This window comes from Protomyctophum parallelum, assembly GCF_964188405.1.
Source record: "Protomyctophum parallelum genome assembly, chromosome: 18".
Classification (NCBI taxonomy): Eukaryota; Metazoa; Chordata; class Actinopteri; order Myctophiformes; family Myctophidae; genus Protomyctophum; species Protomyctophum parallelum.
Genome location: NC_139716.1, coordinates 13,963,183 through 13,980,913, shown reverse-complemented (window position 1 = coordinate 13,980,913; position 17,731 = coordinate 13,963,183). Strand labels below are relative to the sequence as shown.

The following is a 17,731-nucleotide window of genomic DNA, read 5'->3' as shown; positions in this document are numbered from 1 at the left end:
GAATTGAGTTTGCAAAACCATACCTATATTAACCCATTCTGACCTGAGATCAGATTCATACGAGGTTTCCACTGGACACACACTGGTTCTGATGAACCCATTCTGACCTGAGATCAGATTCTAAAAAATGTCAGTCGTTCTTCGATTTTTCAAAAATAGCAGACCTACAAGCTCGTATCGCGCCACTTGGTGGCGCGATATGAGCTTGTAGATCTGCTATTTTTAAATAGCTAAAGCACAACATGATGCTGACACCAAAATGGGTTCCCGTTCAGAATGGGTTAAATTGTTTATGGGATCAATATAAGTAAATTAATATATGATTGATAACCTTTCCACAGTAGTAGCTTTTTCATAATGTAACTGTAATACAATAAATCATTGTCTTTGTGTGATAACTATGAATTACATGTTTACCTATTCACCTATCACGTATAGACATGGTTTTGCCCACTAAATTCATAATCGCGACGCGCTCTGAGCTTGTAGATCGGCTTTTTTCACCATGCAACCAAATGTAAAATGACTTATACTGGATCTCTTGTCCACTAGTCCCTTCCTGACATTTTAGTCTAGTTTTTATTTGTTGACGGAATTGTCAATATATGTAGTTTTCATCAGTGAAAAAAGGTAGTCGACGGACATTTTTGGTCATAGTTTTAGTCGATGAAATCAACACTGCTGCGTGACATACTGCAGTTCTTCTACGCTCGCTCAGCGGTAAAAACACATCGCCTCAAGCGAACGCTGTCGGAGGCTCAACGCTAAGTGTCCCAAAGAAACGAGCTGTCAAAGTGGTCGGTTAACCCATTCTGACCTGAGATCAGATTCTAAAAATGTCAGTCGTTCTTCGATTTTTCAAAAATAGCAGACCTACAAGCTCGTAGCGCGCCACTCGGTGGCGCGCTATGAGCTTGTAGATCTGCTATTTTTCAATAGCTAAAGCATAACATGATGCTAACACCAAAATGGGTTCCCGTTCAGAATGGGTTAAGACGCCGAACCTCCAAACTGTTGCATGACAACAGCGGTTCTTACACGCTCGCTCAGCGGTATAAACATCGCCTCCAGCCGAGCGAACGCTTTCTGAGGCTCAACGCTTAAGTGGCCACTTGTCCCAAAGAGAACGAGCGGTCAAAGTGGTCGGTTAAGACGCCGAACCTCCAAACTGTTGCATGCTGCCTCAAATTCTAAGAACTTCTGAACTCCGGCGTGGAACATTCATCATTCCTGGCCCGAGAACTTGCAGGCTGGCGCGTTGAACTTGAGGTGGATTCGGGCGAGCGAACGCTGGACATTTCATGTCCTCGGTAATAACAGGGTCACGTTACTTCTCGCCGGCCGCAAGATCAACTCGAGCCTCTTGGAGGGGGGTGGGGGGAGATATGAACTTTTGTAGCCTTTTTTACCCCCCTAAACGCTTAATCCATTAAAAACCCTATCATTTGACGCCGAGCTATAGACCGAGCTGACATTTGTTATCAGCAAAATGGCTCTTCACGTTAAACAGACACTTGGCTGAAACCGCCGGGCTCTTCTATTTGGTTTTGTGCAGGCTGACCACGCAGGGTCCTGTGGTGTGTGCGTGCGTGCGTGCGTGCGTCCGTGCATGCGCCTGTGTTGTGTTAGGGGGGGGAGTTTGAACCTCTGTTTCCGCTCAGTCGGAATCCATTTTCAAATGAAAGTTATTTGATTCTATGCCTGGTGCGATAACCCCTGTGATGAGATCTGCTCTTATTATACGAGCCACCGAAGGCGTCCAATAGTTTTACTATTAACAGATGTCCAAAAGAGCTACGCAGAGGAGAAATAAAGGCATTGATTCAGATGCATGTACATGTGTGTGTACATACACACACACACACACACACACACACACACACACACAGTCACACATGCACTCTCGCATAGCCTACGCAAAGATACTGATTTAGTTGCACAGACGACTAATAATTGTCATTTCATTGTGCAATTTTGCACATTGGTATGTATTGACATTGTCCTTGTGTTTGCTCGCCTGTCTTGAATTTAGGAAGGAAACCCAATATAGAGATATATGGAAATAACTTCAAAAATACTTTTTGTTATTAATATTCATGGTCTGTCGCTCAGCCTGTCGCTCAACCCAACTGAACATCCCAGCTGGGTTTTTGAGAAAAATGGTATGAAATTGTTCTGAGGGAATTGTTATTGGTGAAGTGTAGCCCTGCCCCGAGGGCCAGCTTCAGCCTCAGTGAACACGGTGAGGGCCAGCTTCAGCCTCAGTGAACACGGTGAGGGCCAGCTTCAGCCTCAGTGAACACGGTGAGGGCCAGCTTCAGCCTCAGTGAACACGGTGAGGGTCAGTGCAGTTCCTTTGATTGTATGGGAGGACATTTACACCTGCCACCTGCTGTGTACGTGTTTATGGAAGTCTATTTGCGTGCATGTCCATCGCGCGCAGCGCGCGCGCGTGTGTGTGTGTGTGTGTGTGGGTGACTTTATCAACTTTGAATAGTCTCTGTTTTTAACCCATTTAGACCTGACGACAATTCTAAAAATGTCTTCTAAATCTTGACAGTTTTCTGAAAAACCCTATGTTTCTATGTCAGTGGTGCTCAACCTTTTTCATGTCAAGGACCCCCAGAATTATCTGTATTTGGCCGCCGACCCCCATCTGAAAATATGTTGTTCCAAGGACCCCCCCCCCCCCACCCTAGAAGCAAAGATTTGCCTTAAAAACGTTCGCTCTGAAAAAATATATAGTCAAAGATTTGTGCCACATTTTCAGGATCTTTCGAAAATAGCTAAAGCATAACATAATGCTTGAAACACCAAAAAAGTGTTCCCGCCCAAAATGGGTTAAAGTTGGTACTGTATATTTGACCTTTCATGGCATGAGTTTGTAGAATACAACTCATTTGGGAGTTATTTTGGGAGCCAAGCCTATAAAGGTCATCAAATACAATTAAATGGAAATGATTTTCTTGGGGGACAGGAATATTTCATGGGTTTTCATTAACATGTTACTATCGGTTAATGATTCACACCATGGAGTGGACACTAGTCCAGCGACGCTGTCTGTGTCGCCCACATTTTCACGTTTTTTTCAAAAATAGCAGATCTACAAGCTCTTGTGAGAGAGAGAGAGCTCTTGGAGAGTGGCCTCTCTCTCTCTCTCCCTCTCTCTGTGCAGACGCTACTGTACATATGCTCTCCAGGCAGACACACACACACACACACACACACACACACGCTGTAACACACACGTCTGTACATATCTTCTACCACATGACTGAATGAATACCAACGTGACTGAAGTGAAGAGGCTGCACATTCATTTTCCCATGTCGTTATCTTTATTACACACACACACACACACACACACACACACACACACATGTAGATACACACACACGGCACGCACACACACACACACACACACACACACACGTAGATATACACACACACACACACACACACACACACACACACACACACACACACACACACACGTAGATACACACACATGGCACGCACATCTTTCTGGGTCCTTACAGGTTGTATAGTTAAATGAGTCTGCTCTCTGATTTGCACATGTTGGTTAGAATAGTTAAAAAGCAGCACATGTTGGTTAGAATAGTTAAAAACCCTCTAACCATAGTCATACCAAAGACCTTAGAGATGTTTGTGAAGGAAAGAGCACAGCTCGTAGTCTCTCTCTACGTGGTCCTCCGACGAGCCCTCCATCGGCGTCTCCAGTCATCTCGGTTCTCCATACATCTGACAGCTCGTTGGTGCTTTCTGCAGCAGCATCTTTCTTTAGGACGTCCACATAGGTAGGTGTGGGACGTCCTCTCCATCGATGCCCGTGTGTTGGTTCCCTCAGTACAAGCTTTTTTGGCCGGGAGTTCTTGGTGTCAGGTGACAGCTAGTGTCATCCTCCTCACTGCTATCTCCTCTGATACACTTGGTAATGCCCCGTACAGTGGTCAGCTAGTGTCATCCTCCTCACTGCTATCTCCTCTGTTACACTTGGTAATGCCCCGTACAGTGGCCAGCTAGTCTCATCCATTATTTTGTGGAACGACGAGAGACGACAATAAATTCAGAACAGAACCGTGCAGTGTCTTTTACTAATTTGTGTTTCCCCGGACAGCGCTGGTTGGCCGGTATCAATACACCTTTAGACCTCCATGTTTGTGCCAGCGTCGACGATTCCATTTATTTCTTGATCGCCTCTCTTGTCTGTTTGAAAATGATAAATGATATCTGGCTTGATAAGCATATTGATACCGGGTACTCGATAAGCTTGTTATCAGGTTTTTTTCCGGGTATCGGGACATCTGTCCTTAGCGTAGTTCCATCTCCACCTTTATCTGCACATCTGTGACCAGTGCCAACAAAACATGCCTCATGTCGCCTTTTCCATTTTTCAGATTTTTACAGATTATTAAAGTACAGAATGTAAGCTTTCATATGATGTATCATTCAATGAAATTGGACAATAATTGAAGGAGATATAACCATTTTAAAATGACTGGGGCCTTTCACCCAAAGCTGAGAAAAGCCCTTTTCAATATTCACAACATTTTATCACCTTAGAGCTGGACAGAAGTGGGTGTGACAATGGGAGGGACAAGAGACAATAGGACGTTTTAGCTGTCAACAGTGCAACACTAGAAACACTGACATGTTTAAGCCAGTAGAACAAACAATGCAATTTGTAAGGTGCCCCAATAAACCCTTTTGAAAGTACTAAGTATTAAATACTAAGTATAAGTATTCAAGTATTAAATATTAAGTTAAGTGTTCAATTTAACTTATACACTACCTGGTTGTAAATAGCTGCAGTACACCATTTTATGCAGGTCTACTTTAAGCAATCAAAGTCAGACAATTGACCCAGTATTTTAAATAAATAAAATCGACGCATCAGGCTATGATGTTGTGCGCTTGTAGATTTGCTATTTTAATAAACAGATCTGTCCACATGCAGTCACAATGCCTGGTTTCATTTATAGTAATTCCTGTGCATTCGATGGGTGGATTCATACTACATCGGGTGTCTATTTAGTGTGCAAGGCTTACATCCGGTCTAAAGCCCACCCACTGTATGCCCTGATTTATATACACAATACATACACGATCCGTATCCTCCCCTCACCGGATGTTGAATTAACAGTACTAACGGCCGTATTTGAAAAGACGTAGCTCTTTGCTGGGTGCGCGAGGAAAAAAAATAAGCGATTTTCCGACATTTACTTTTCAATTGATACCGTTTCTTAGAGACGGCCTACACAAACGTTCTATATACCAAATGAAAGCCTGCATTTCATAGTTTACATAGTATATAACCTTTTTTTAAATGAGCAAGAAATGAGCGAGTTGTGATTGAAAGAAAAGACGTGTGATCTCTTTGCTCTTACAGACGGCTAGCTAACTAGGCTAGCTAGCTTCTAGCCTGTTGTTTGTTGGTGAAAGACTCCAAGCTGGGAAGTGTATTTCAGCGAGTAGCTATACGTGGTTTTGTTTATTTTCTGTAAAGTCTAACCCAAATGCCCAGAATACTTCTGTGTTTACAAACACAAGCACGCTAATGGGCGGTGATCAGAGCGTGAAACCTGAGGACAAAGAGATTCCAGACCAATCGTAACCAACATGCAAATCTCGGAACTGCGCTCTTCTGCCTCCAGAAACTTGTTAAAAAACAAGCCCACTTTGACGTATAAATGTATACATTTCATTTGCCCAAATGAACAATCTGTTTGAATGAAAACCTTCTTCAACATTCAAACTGTATTAATATGAAAAAAAAAGAAAATCACATTTAAAAAAAAAACGAGTTTATTTATTGATTTAAGGCATGTTCATTCTGGCGACATGAGGCATATTCTGCTGGCACTGGTCACATCTGTCCTTAGCGTAGTTCCATCTCCACCTTTATCTGCACATCTGTCCTTAGCGTAGTTCCATCTCCACCTTTATCTGGACATCTGTCCTTAGCGTAGTTCCATCTCCACCTTTATCTGGACATCTGTCCTTAGCGTAGTTCCATCTCCACCTTTATCTGCACATCTGTCCTTAGCGTAGTTCCATCTCCACCTTTATCTGGACATCTGTCCTTAGCGTAGTTCCATCTCCACCTTTATCTGGACATCTGTCCTTAGCGTAGTTCCATCTCCACCTTTATCTGGACATCTGTCCTTAGCGTAGTTCCATCTCCACCTTTATCTGCACATCTGTCCTTAGCGTAGTTCCATCTCCACCTTTATCTGGACATCTGTCCTTAGCGTAGTTCCATCTCCACCTTTATCTGGACATCTGTCCTTAGCGTAGTTCCATCTCCACCTTTATCTGCACATCTGTCCTTAGCGTAGTTCCATCTCCACCTTTATCTGGACATCTGTCCTTAGCGTAGTTCCATCTCCACCTTTATCTGCACATCTGTCCTTAGCGTAGTTCCATCTCCACCTTTATCTGGACATCTGTCCTTAGCGTAGTTCCATCTCCACCTTTATCTGGACATCTGTCCTTAGCGTAGTTCCATCTCCACCTTTATCTGGACATCTGTCCTTAGCGTAGTTCCATCTCCACCTTTATCTGGACATCTGTCTTTAGCGTAGTTCCATCTCCACCTTTATCTGCACATCTGTCCTTAGCGTAGTTCCATCTCCACCTTTATCTGGACATCTGTCCTTAGCGTAGTTCCATCTCCACCTTTATCTGGACATCTGTCTTTAGCGTAGTTCCATCTCCACCTTTATCTCCCCTGCTGCGGGAGTGAGGTGGTGTTGGCTAGACCTCACTCTGGCAGCAACTTATCTCCCCTCCCGGCACATCTAATATGGTCTCTCTGGTGTTATTGGGAGCCGTGATGAGAGTGCAATGAGGTCGTCTTTCTGCCGTTCCCATCGTGGGAATAATAAACGCTGCTCGATGCGTTCTGCAGGCGCATCCTGTGTTTTAGTCGTAATGAGCTTAAATCAACAAGAAAAAAAATGCCATTAACAGAACAGATACAGTCTATGGCTCTGGTTATGATGAGGCTGCCTGACATTCCATTCACTCCTTTATGTCTTTGTTCATTTCTTTCTTTCATCCTTTCCTTCTTTCTGTTTATAGCTCTCTCTCTCTCTCTCTCTCTCTCTACATTTCATTCCTTATTTTCTTCCTTTCATCTTCTCATCTCTCTCATCCCTTGGTCGTGGGTGAAACGGTAACCTCGGCTAAATGTGTTCCCCAGATGTCCTGCTCCTCCTCGGCTAACATTCTCTATCATTCCACTCATTCTCTTTCATTTTTATGATCGTTTTCTTGTTGACATTTGCCGGTTTTAGTGCGCAGCGTGCCCTGTGTACCATGGGCACAATAAGGTCACAGGCTGTATGATGTGTTTATCTTTCATTCTAATCGGAATGGACTGTTGTCCATTTATAATGGGTCGTCTCGAGGAAGCAATCTGATTGGTTGAAACATCTTTCTAGCCGTGCTTAAACCTACGATATAGGAACACCTAATGAAAACAAAGACCCTGCTCGATCTGTTCTCCCAGAGCGCAGCAGACTGGGTGGCTAGCATTTTTCTTTTAGCGAATATCTTAGTTTTAAGGGTAACTATTGTATAATTGCAATATTACACTCAAGGGTGTTCTTTATCGTCATTAATGCACGTCTGCTCTGCATTTCGGAGTTCCTGCAGAATCGGAGGCGTGGATTAATGACTGGCTGGCTGGCTGGCTGGCTGGCTGGTGGCTGGCTGGCTGGCTGGCTGGCTGGCTGGCTGTAAAATTATAACCCTGCGGATGGAAACGCTGACATATCCTATGTTAAAATTGGCTAATGCAATAACTATATGTACTGAATAAATCCTGTTGCTATCGAGCAAAAAATGAATCCTGGATGTCCTTAACCCATTCTGACCGGTCACCCATTTTGGTGTCGGCATCATGTTATGCTTTAGCTATTTAAAAATAGCAGATCTACAAGCTCATATCGCGCCACCGAGTGGCGCGATACGAGCTTGTAGGTCTGCTATTTTTGAAAATTCGAAGAGCGACTGACATTTTTAGAATCTGATCTCAGGTCAGAATGGGTTAATCAGACCAGTGTGTGTCCAGTGGAAAACCTCGTATGAATCTGATCTCGGGTCAGAATGGGTTAAAATAAAGCTCCACATATAGACGGAATGGATGGATGGGTGTGTTGACTGAATGGATGCGGGCTGACCTTTCATAATGAACACCCTCCTCAACATTCCATTCCATTCCAGCGCAGGGTTTGAATTAACTCTGAATCTGTTTCACAGACCCTGCTGTACCCTGCCCGGCAACAGGAAGCGGCCAAGCTCAACAGGAAGTACAGCCTGACTGAGAGGTGAGCCACTTCCTGTCCGTCTGTGTGTACCGAAAAAAAGCATGCCAGATGGACAACGGACGGTGCAATGCATACGCACGCACACACACGCACGCACACACACACGCAAATGCTGGACAAATGCAGGTGTCTGCATGATTTAATGCATGCAACACACACAGGCATTTCCTTTCTTTTGATGTTTCAAAAGAAAGCATCTCTCTTTCATGTTTCTTTATTCCACGGCAGCACACGATACACGCAGACACAGTTGGACACAACCCGGCATTCAGACCCCAAAATCATTCCCATGTCTCCGACATCTCTGCTTCTGTCTTATTATTCTCTATCTCTATCTCTCTCTCTCTCTCCCCTACCTCTCTCTCTCTCTCTCTCTCTCTCTCTCTCTCTCTCCCCCCCCTCTCTCTCTCTCTCTCTCCCCTACCTCTCTCTCCCCTACCTCTCTCTCTCTCTCTCTCTCTCTCTGTGATTGCCGTTATAAGTACGCCCCCAGGGACCTTAGGTGGGGTTTAGTCGGCCTATTATAATTGACTCTGGGGAAATCCCACCCAATCAGTGCCGGCTGTTGAGTTCACTAAGTGGTGCAGAGCAATCATCCAATGGTCATCGTGATACGACCGCAGTGATGCTGTGGTTGCACGGCTGCTCCTATAGGTCGGAATGGGAGAGGGGAGGGGAGGGGAGAGGAGAGGAGAGGAGAGGAGAGGAGAGGAGAGGAGAGGAGAGGAGAGGAGAGGAGAGGAGGCCTATGGTATGCTGGGGGGCTGTGGATTTCCGAAGGGCAGTGGCGTTTCCAGGAATTGCATTTTGGGCAGGCAAGATCAAGGTTCTTTATTATTTGTCTACAGAGGAAGAAATTTGTCTTAGACAAAGGGCCCTCATGCAAGCGTAGCCCTTATGTCCATGTCGCCGCAGTGCAGCGCCAAGATGTGTTAATTGTCGTCTCCCCGCGCACAATCGTAGCTAAACTAAAGGTTTTCAAATAGATATACCTGCCAGACAGTAGGATACAAAGAGATATACCTGCCAGACAGCAGGATACAAAGAGATATACCTGCCAGACAGTAGGATACAGAGATATACCTGCCAGACAGTAGGATACAAAGAGATATACCTGCCAGACAGTAGGATACAGAGATATACCTGCCAGACAGTAGGATACAAAGAGATATACCTGCCAGACAGTAGGATACAGAGATATACCTGCCAGACAGTAGGATACAAAGAGATATACCTGCCAGACAGTAGGATACAGAGATATACCTGCCAGACAGTAGGATACAGAGATATACCTGCCAGACAGTAGGATACAAAGAGATATACCTGCCAGACAGTAGGATACAGAGATATACCTGCCAGACAGTAGGATACAGAGATATACCTGCCAGACAGTAGGATACAGAGAGATATACCTGCCAGACAGTAGGATACAGAGATATACCTGCCAGACAGTAGGATACAGAGATATACCTGCCAGACAGTAGGATACAGAGATATACCTGCCAGACAGTAGGATACAAAGAGATATACCTGCCAGACAGTAGGATACAGAGATATACCTGCCAGACAGTAGGATACAGAGATATACCTGCCAGACAGTAGGATACAGAGAGATATACCTGCCAGACAGTAGGATACAGAGATATACCTGCCAGACAGTAGGATACAGAGATATACCTGCCAGACAGTAGGATACAAGGAGATATACCTGCCAGACAGTAGGATACAAAGGCTGAAAGGCATGCATTTACATTCCAATGGGGGGATTGAGGGTCGCGCTCTAGCTCTACTGCAACGGCCAATCAGCTCAGTTGTCCACTAATCGTTCTCAGGTCTTGTTTCTCATTGTTTGGATCTTGGCCTGCAGGCAGGAATGGATTTATTGTAGATACGCCACTGCTGAAGGGAGAACACTGTTGGCATGTATGGAGTATGGACTGACTGTGATCGGGGGTTGTGCACACACCCGTGTGAAGTGAGGGGCGCTCTAATCAATTATTGACCTTATACTAACCTTGAAACATACCGTAGTTACGTCACCAAGAATGGTGGTCCCTTATTGGCCAAGGGTTTCCACCGACAGACATACCGACAGCCGATTGGCTCGGACACATAATGACGTAAATTCTCCATCCGTTGTCAATGGCATTAGCCGTTTATAGGAATGACTAGCGCCTCCTCAAAAACAAGGCAACGTGTAGAAAACCACTGACAAAACAGTCTTTCTCTCCATGTGTGTTTTTCAGGGACTTCCCCAGGTGGAGGTCTGACCCCAGGCAACCAGAGGCTCCTGACCACCACCACCACCCCCACCACCACCAGCAGCAGCAGCAGCAGCCCCCCCACCAGGGGGGCAGGTATAGCAGACATAACGACGATGACCCCCAGTACAGGGGGGCCCCGGCCCCCCCACCGGGCCCCCTGTCGCTGCAGCGCGGCCGGGCCATGTCCGAGAACGACCTCCGCTTCGACAGCCACCGCTGGTCGCCGGCCATCTCGCTGGGCGGCAGCCAGACCCTGAGCGAGCTGGAGGAGGTGGGAGGGGGAGGAGGGGGTGAGGTCAGCGAACAACCGCCGAGAACCGCCGATAACATCGCCCGGACCAGAAAGAAGACCCCGCCCCCTCCGAGGCCGCCGCCCCCCAAGTGGGAGGAGTTCCAGCGGCGCAGACGTGCCTCCCACCACACGCTCTACGCCTCCTCCTCGCCGCCTCCTCCTCCTCCTCTCCTCAGCCCCTCCCCCTCCTCCTCCTCCTCGCCCGCCACCCAGCCGTCCTTCTCCCCCCTCGCCGAGGGACCCCGCGCCCCCCCGTGTGGCGTCTCCCCTCCAGAGACCTCCTCCAGGCAGAGGTCCTACAGCCTTCCTCCTCAGAGGCACGAGGTGGTCCCCGAGGAGGGCTGTCGACGCTGCAGCGGCCGAGGAGGCCCCCAGGGTCACGCTCAGGTACAGGGTTGATTTCGTCTATTAAATGGCGAAAAAAGTTCGTCGACTACCTTTATTTTTTTCACTGAAGAAAACTAAATGGAAACAAAGTGAAAACTAAGCTATGATGACTAAAACTATAAGACTAAATACATTGACAATTTCGTCAACAAATTTAAAACTATAGACTAAAATGTTCGCAAAGTACTCGTGGACAAAGAGATCCAGTAGAAGTCATTTTACACGTGGCATCGACTTGGTATCGGCTATTTTCAGCAGGTGTAAAGTAAGTCATTACGACGGCATCGATTAAGGTCCGCCAAAATACATTGGCTAAAACATTGACTAAAACACTAAAACATTCCAGGTGACTAAAACTAAATGAAAACTATTCAAGAGACTATGGGCTCCATTTTCCTCACCGCTAAACCCCTTATCCCTAAACTTCTTTGCCTTTTTTTTTTTACTATTTTGAAAAACATTTTTGAATAGTTCAACTAGCCAATCTACATTGACATTTTGTGAGTTTGTATAGACTGGCCATTTTAACTATTCAAAAATGTTTTGCAAAATAGTAAAAAAAAGAAAAAAAGGCTAAGAAGTTTAGGGATAAGGGGTTTAGCGGTGATGAAAATGGAGCCCTATGACTAAAACTAAAATCAAACTTTTGCTGTCAAAATCAACACTGGGAAAATGTACACGATAACAACAACTAATTTCAGCCACCTTCCTTTTTACTTCCTTTTAAAACTGTGACGTGACAATAAAGATAATTCTTTGATTCTGATGGTCCAGGTGCCGGAACACCCCGTCGACGCTCAGAGCCAGCCTGCCACGACGACCACTCAGGAACGCCCCCTCCTCCTTCCACACGTCCCGGCCAATCACCAGCAGAGCCACCAGCAGCAGCAGCATCCCTCCAATCAGAACCAAGTTGTTCCAGAGCAGCAGCAGCAGCCGCCGCCGCGCCCCTTTTCCCACCACGCCCCCTCTGCCGCGGCGTTCACCAATCACGTCGGTGGCGGCGCCGCTCAGCCCTCTCCGCCTCCTCCTCCTCAGGGTCAGGACCGCCCCTCCTCCTTCGCCGTGGCCCCGCCCAGTCCCATGTTCTCGCGGAGGGCGTTCCGGCCTGTGGCTCCGCCCCCCAGAGAGAGGGAGGGGCTGGTGAGGAGTGGCGGCGGCTATGAGGGGCCGCCGCCGCAGCAGAGAGTGGACATGTTGCCCCCCCTGCCCCCCCCTCCCCCCGTACCACCCGCCACAGAGCACTGGGCCAACAGGTGAGACGGAGCCCGCTGGAATGTATTTATTCTGTCAGTTATTATTACAGTATCTTTTAACCCATTTTGACCTGAGATCAGATTTTTTTAAATGTCTGTTTGAAAATGACAGTTTTTCTGAAAAAGCTATGTTTCTATGTCAGTCGTTCTTCGATTTAAAAATAAATAAATAGCAGACCTACAAGCTCGTAGCTTGTAGATCTGCTATTTTCCAATAGCTAAAGCATAACATGATGCGCTGACACCAAAAAGGGTTCCCGCCCAAAATGGGTTGAGGTCGATTACAAAAAAAGGCTTCTGAATTCTAACCGTTTGCTGAAAAACCCTATGTTTCTATGTCGGTGGTGCTCAACCTTTTTCCATGTCAAGGACCTCCAAAGAATCTGAAAATATGTTGTTCCAGGGACCCCCCCCTCCCCCCCAGAAGCAAAGATTTTAGTTAAAAATGTTCGCTCTGAAAGAATATATATTCAAAGAAGCTCATAGCGCGGCACTTAGATCTGCTATTTTTCAATAGCTAAAATATAACATAATGCTTAATCAGACCAGTGTGTGTCCAGTGGAAACCTCGTATGAATCTGATCTCAGGTCAGAATGGGTTAAAACACCAAAAGGGGTTCCCGCCCAGAAGTCTTAAAGTGTTAGTTTTACATGTCAGTTGTCCTTGTTGGTCTCTCCAGGTCCTCTGAGATGGACTCCAACCACAACCCAGACCAGGACAGGCAGCAGACGTCCATCTTAAGGCCTCCGAGACAACAACAACAACAGAACCAGAGACCCGGGGTGGCCGAATGGGAGAGAAGAACACCATCTCCCAGAATTCACAGCAACACCACCACCACCACCACCACACACCACCGCCAAACAACAACAACAACAATGGAGAACGGAGTGGGCGTTGTTGTGGTCGGCGGCACGGCGGCCATTTCCCCGGAGTCCTACTTCGCCATGAACTACGAGCAGCAGCAGCAGTTCCTGAACAACAACAGGACGTTCCAGTCGTCGCAGAACAACCTGAACAGCGTCCAGGCGGCAGCGGTGACCGCCGCGGAACAACGCCAGAACATCCTGGAGGAGGGCGAGGAGGAGGAGGAGGAGCCGGAGGAGGAGTCAGAGACCACCCTGAGCCCCAGCCCCGCCCACAGCCTGGAGGCGGAGCTGGACGACATCCCCATGGAGACGGACATCGATGACTTCCAGGTACTAGTTGTTGATTTTGTCGACTGAAGGGCCACGCAAACGGGGAGCGATTAAAAACGGGAAGCGATAAAACGTGCCTATAGTTCATTTTCAATGAGACCTGTGTTTTTGCTCGGAGAAGTCGCGGCGCGACAACGCAAGCGTATTGACGTTGAGCGCGGCCCTGTTCATTTGTTTTGCGCGCGTGCTTTTCCCGTGCCCACGACTCACCAGACCTGGATTCGGTTTAGCTTTTTTTTTTCCCGCTTGCGTTGTGGCGCCCCTCCTCAACAGACCTGGAGGGGATCGTTGATCCAGGCAACAACGCCTGCGTTTCCTCACTTTCCGTTTGAAAGGCCCTTAATACTATGACGATTTTTTTTTTCGTCGACTACCTTTTTTTCACTGAGGAAAATTATATGAAAACTAAGCTACGATGACTAAAACTGAGACTAAATATACTCGTCAATTTCGTCAACAATTAAAAACTAGACAAAAATGTTATAGGAAGGGACTAGTGGACAAGAGATCCAGTATAAGTAAAAGACAAGTCATTCTACGCTTGGTTGCATGCTGAAAATAGCAGATCTACAAGCTCACAACGTGTCGCAGCGCGACACGTTGTAGATCTGCTATTTTCAGCCAGTGTAAAAATCGGCCATTACGACACGCCATCGAGGCCCGCCAAAACACATTTTAGTTGACTAAATCAACTGTAGATTTAGTCATGATATTTAGTCGACTGAAACTAGATTCAAGAGAGAATATGACTAAAACTAAATCTAAACGTTGCTCCCAGGAGGAGGAGGGCGGGCTCCCGGGCGACGACCTCCCCATCATGGCCACGGAGCTCCAGTGTTTCGCTCTGCCGGTGACCGTCCTGGAGACGGACATCGACACGCTGCCCAGCTCCGAGGCCTCTCCGTCGGGCAGGGAGCGGGCGGAGAGCGGCTCTCCGGAGGAGGAGGACCAGAGGAGGGCCAGGCAGAGGCTGAGCCTGGAGCAGCTCTTCCCCCAGGGCGGTGAGGGGGAGTCGGGCACGGACAGCTGGAGGAGAGACTACAGGAGCACCACGGATGAGCACAACTCGGATAGTTTGGATAGGTAAGAGAGAAGGAGATTGAGCCATGAGTCGAGTGTGTGTGTGTGCGCACGTGTGCATGTGTGCGTGTGCATCAGCCCGTACTCCCAAATTTAATGTCACCTCACAAGTTTACTGGTGTAAAACATCTGGTTAGGATGCCTCTCGGGCGTCTCCCTAGGGAGGTCCTTGATGCATGTCCCCACTGGGAGGAAACCCCGGGGCAGACCAAGGATCACGTCCCACTGAGAGGAGACCCCGGGGCAGACCAAGGATCACGTCCCACTGGGAGGAGACCCCCGGGGCAGACCAAGGATCACGTCCCACTGGGAGGAGACCCCGGGGGGCAGACCAAGGATCACGTCCCACTGGGAGGAGACCCCGGGGCAGACCAAGGATCACGTCCCACTGGGAGGAGACCCCGGGGCAGACCAAGGATCACGTCCCACTGAGAGGAGACCCCGGGGCAGACCAAGGACCACGTCCCACTGGGAGGAGACCCCCAGGGCAGACCAAGGATCACGTCCCACTGAGAGGAGACCCCGGGGCAGACCAAGGACCACGTCCCACTGGGAGGAGACCCCAGGGCAGACCAAGGATCACGTCCCACTGGGAGGAGACCCCAGGGCAGACCAAGGATCACGTCCCACTGGGAGGAGACCCCGGGGCAGACCAAGGATCACGTCCCACTGGGAGGAGACCCCCGGGGCAGACCAAGGATCACGTCCCACTGGGAGGAGACCCCAGGGCAGACCAAGGATCACGTCCCACTGGGAGGAGACCCCCGGGGCAGACCAAGGATCACGTCCCACTGGGAGGAGACCCCCGGGGCAGACCAAGGATCACGTCCCACTGGGAGGAGACCCCCGGGGCAGACCAAGGATCACGTCCCACTGGGAGGAGACCCCGGGGCAGACCAAGGATCATGTCCCCACTGGGAGGAGACCCCGGGGCAGACCAAGGATCAATTGGAGGAATCAACTCACTGCCCTTGGAACGTCTCGGGATCCCCCAGGAGGAAGTTATACTAATGTTGTTCTGGAGAGGGAAGTCTGGAGCTCTCTGGTGGAGCTGTTGCCCCCACAACCCGACTACGGATAAGCGGTTGAAGATGGATGAATGGATGCATGAAAGTCAAATATACATAATGTGCAGATGAGGCAGAATATGCCTCTTGTGCCAATCGAGAACAGGTGTGTACGTGCGTATGTCCACGCGCACGCACGCGTGTGTGTGTGTGCATGCGTACATATACACACGCATATGTGTGTCTACGTGTGTGCACGCAGGAATTACACAGCCCATTTGATTTGTACAGGAGCTAATTGTTCCTGCCACTAAGCCCATTCCGTCTCTCTCTCCCACAGCATTCCTCACCCCACGCTCCATTGTTAAGGCAATCTCTAACTTCCCGCTCTGTGACTTCACCAGACATGGGTCTATATTTCATTAAATAGCTTTTTGTGTGTTTTGGTTCAATGTGCGCTTTAAGCTACTTAGTCATATTGGACATATTATAACTGGCAGCAAGTCAATCTCTTCCTTCCTTCCCGCTCTCTCTCCTACTTACAGTACCAGCCACGGGAATATAGTTCATAAACTAGCTTTGTGTGTGTTTTTGTTCAATGTTAGCTTTAAGCCACTTCGTCATATTATAACTTCCAGCTAGTTTTACACAAACGAAAGGAAAGTATATATATATTTTTAAAGTCTGTTATGAATATGCATTCGTATAATGAACAGGTAACAACTTACTTTACAGTAGAGTTGTTCTGGTATCGGTTACTCTGACCGATAACACCCTCAAGTACTCGTACTCGGTACTCAGAACCGGCCCCGGTACTTTGACCCGAGTGCCAAAACATCCAATTGACACTTATAGGCTGAACGAACGCAACGGGAGCAAGTCTGACCCAACACTGACTGCAGCAGATCACCAAAAACAGCATATATACAATATACAAAAACCACAATATACGAGCATAAATGACAACTGACGAGTGTAGATCTGAGATCCATCTGCATCTATGAGAAAAAGGGGGTAAAATAAGTGTACTTTTACTCGAACCCTGTCTGGAAAAAAAAAGTTATTGGGACAACTCTACTCTACAGTCTCTGAATTGTTTTGAGGTGGTAAACTAAACTCCACCCATCCGGTAATTAACGGAGCATAAATGCAACAGTCAGGATTATTTGGCAGTGCAATTTGAACCATGTAGGTCAGCCTCTCTGTTGCCACCTCAGGTCTTTTCCCACCATCTCACGTTCCTCTCTCTCTCTCTCTCCTCCTCCTCTCTGTGGCTTGGTCGGTTTATCCGTTTCAACACTCATTCGTCTTCCAGTCCAGTCCTCATTGACCTCCATTCATTCCTTAACACAATCTGCTGTGTCTAAGTGGCTTTATTAAGTTGTTCCACCACAGGAAGGCTTTGTTCATTTCTCATAACAATCTTTACTCTCTGCTCTGCTCTGCTCTCCTCTGATGTAACTTTATAACATTTATGGGGAGAATAGAAGGCAAAGCTATCTGTCTACCGAGCAATCTTCGTTCCTACTCTCACCTACGGTCAAGTGTGGGTCATGACCAAAAGAATAAGGTCGCGAATGGGCTGAAATGAGTTTTCTCCGACGGGTGGCTGGCGTCTCCCTTAGAGATAGGGTGAGAAGTTCAGTCACACGAGAGAGACTCGGAGTAGAGCCGCTGCTCCTTCGCCTGGAAAGGAGCCAGCTGAGGTGGTTCGGGCATCTGGTTAGGATGCCTCTCGGGCGTCTCCCTAGGGGAGGTCCTCGAGGCACCGGGGGCAGACCAAGGATCACGTCCCCCTGGGAGGAGACCCCGGGGCAGACCAAGGATCACGTCCCCCTGGGAGGAGACCCCGGGGCAGACTAAGGATCACGTCCCCCTGGGAGGAGACCCC

At 47.8% G+C, this 17,731-nt stretch overlaps 1 protein-coding gene across 1 annotated transcript in view; it reads left to right on the top strand.

The window, feature by feature from the left end:
- Positions 1 to 17,731, top strand: part of shroom4 (shroom family member 4) — a 97,323-nt gene that overhangs the window by 76,042 nt on the left and 3,550 nt on the right. The window contains exons 7-11 of the mRNA XM_083789418.1: positions 8,287 to 8,354; positions 10,601 to 11,297; positions 12,072 to 12,553; positions 13,234 to 13,753; positions 14,532 to 14,836. Coding sequence (XP_083645544.1) covers positions 8,287 to 8,354; positions 10,601 to 11,297; positions 12,072 to 12,553; positions 13,234 to 13,753; positions 14,532 to 14,836 — 2,072 coding nt within the window. The remainder of the gene's footprint in view (positions 1 to 8,286; positions 8,355 to 10,600; positions 11,298 to 12,071; positions 12,554 to 13,233; positions 13,754 to 14,531; positions 14,837 to 17,731) is intronic.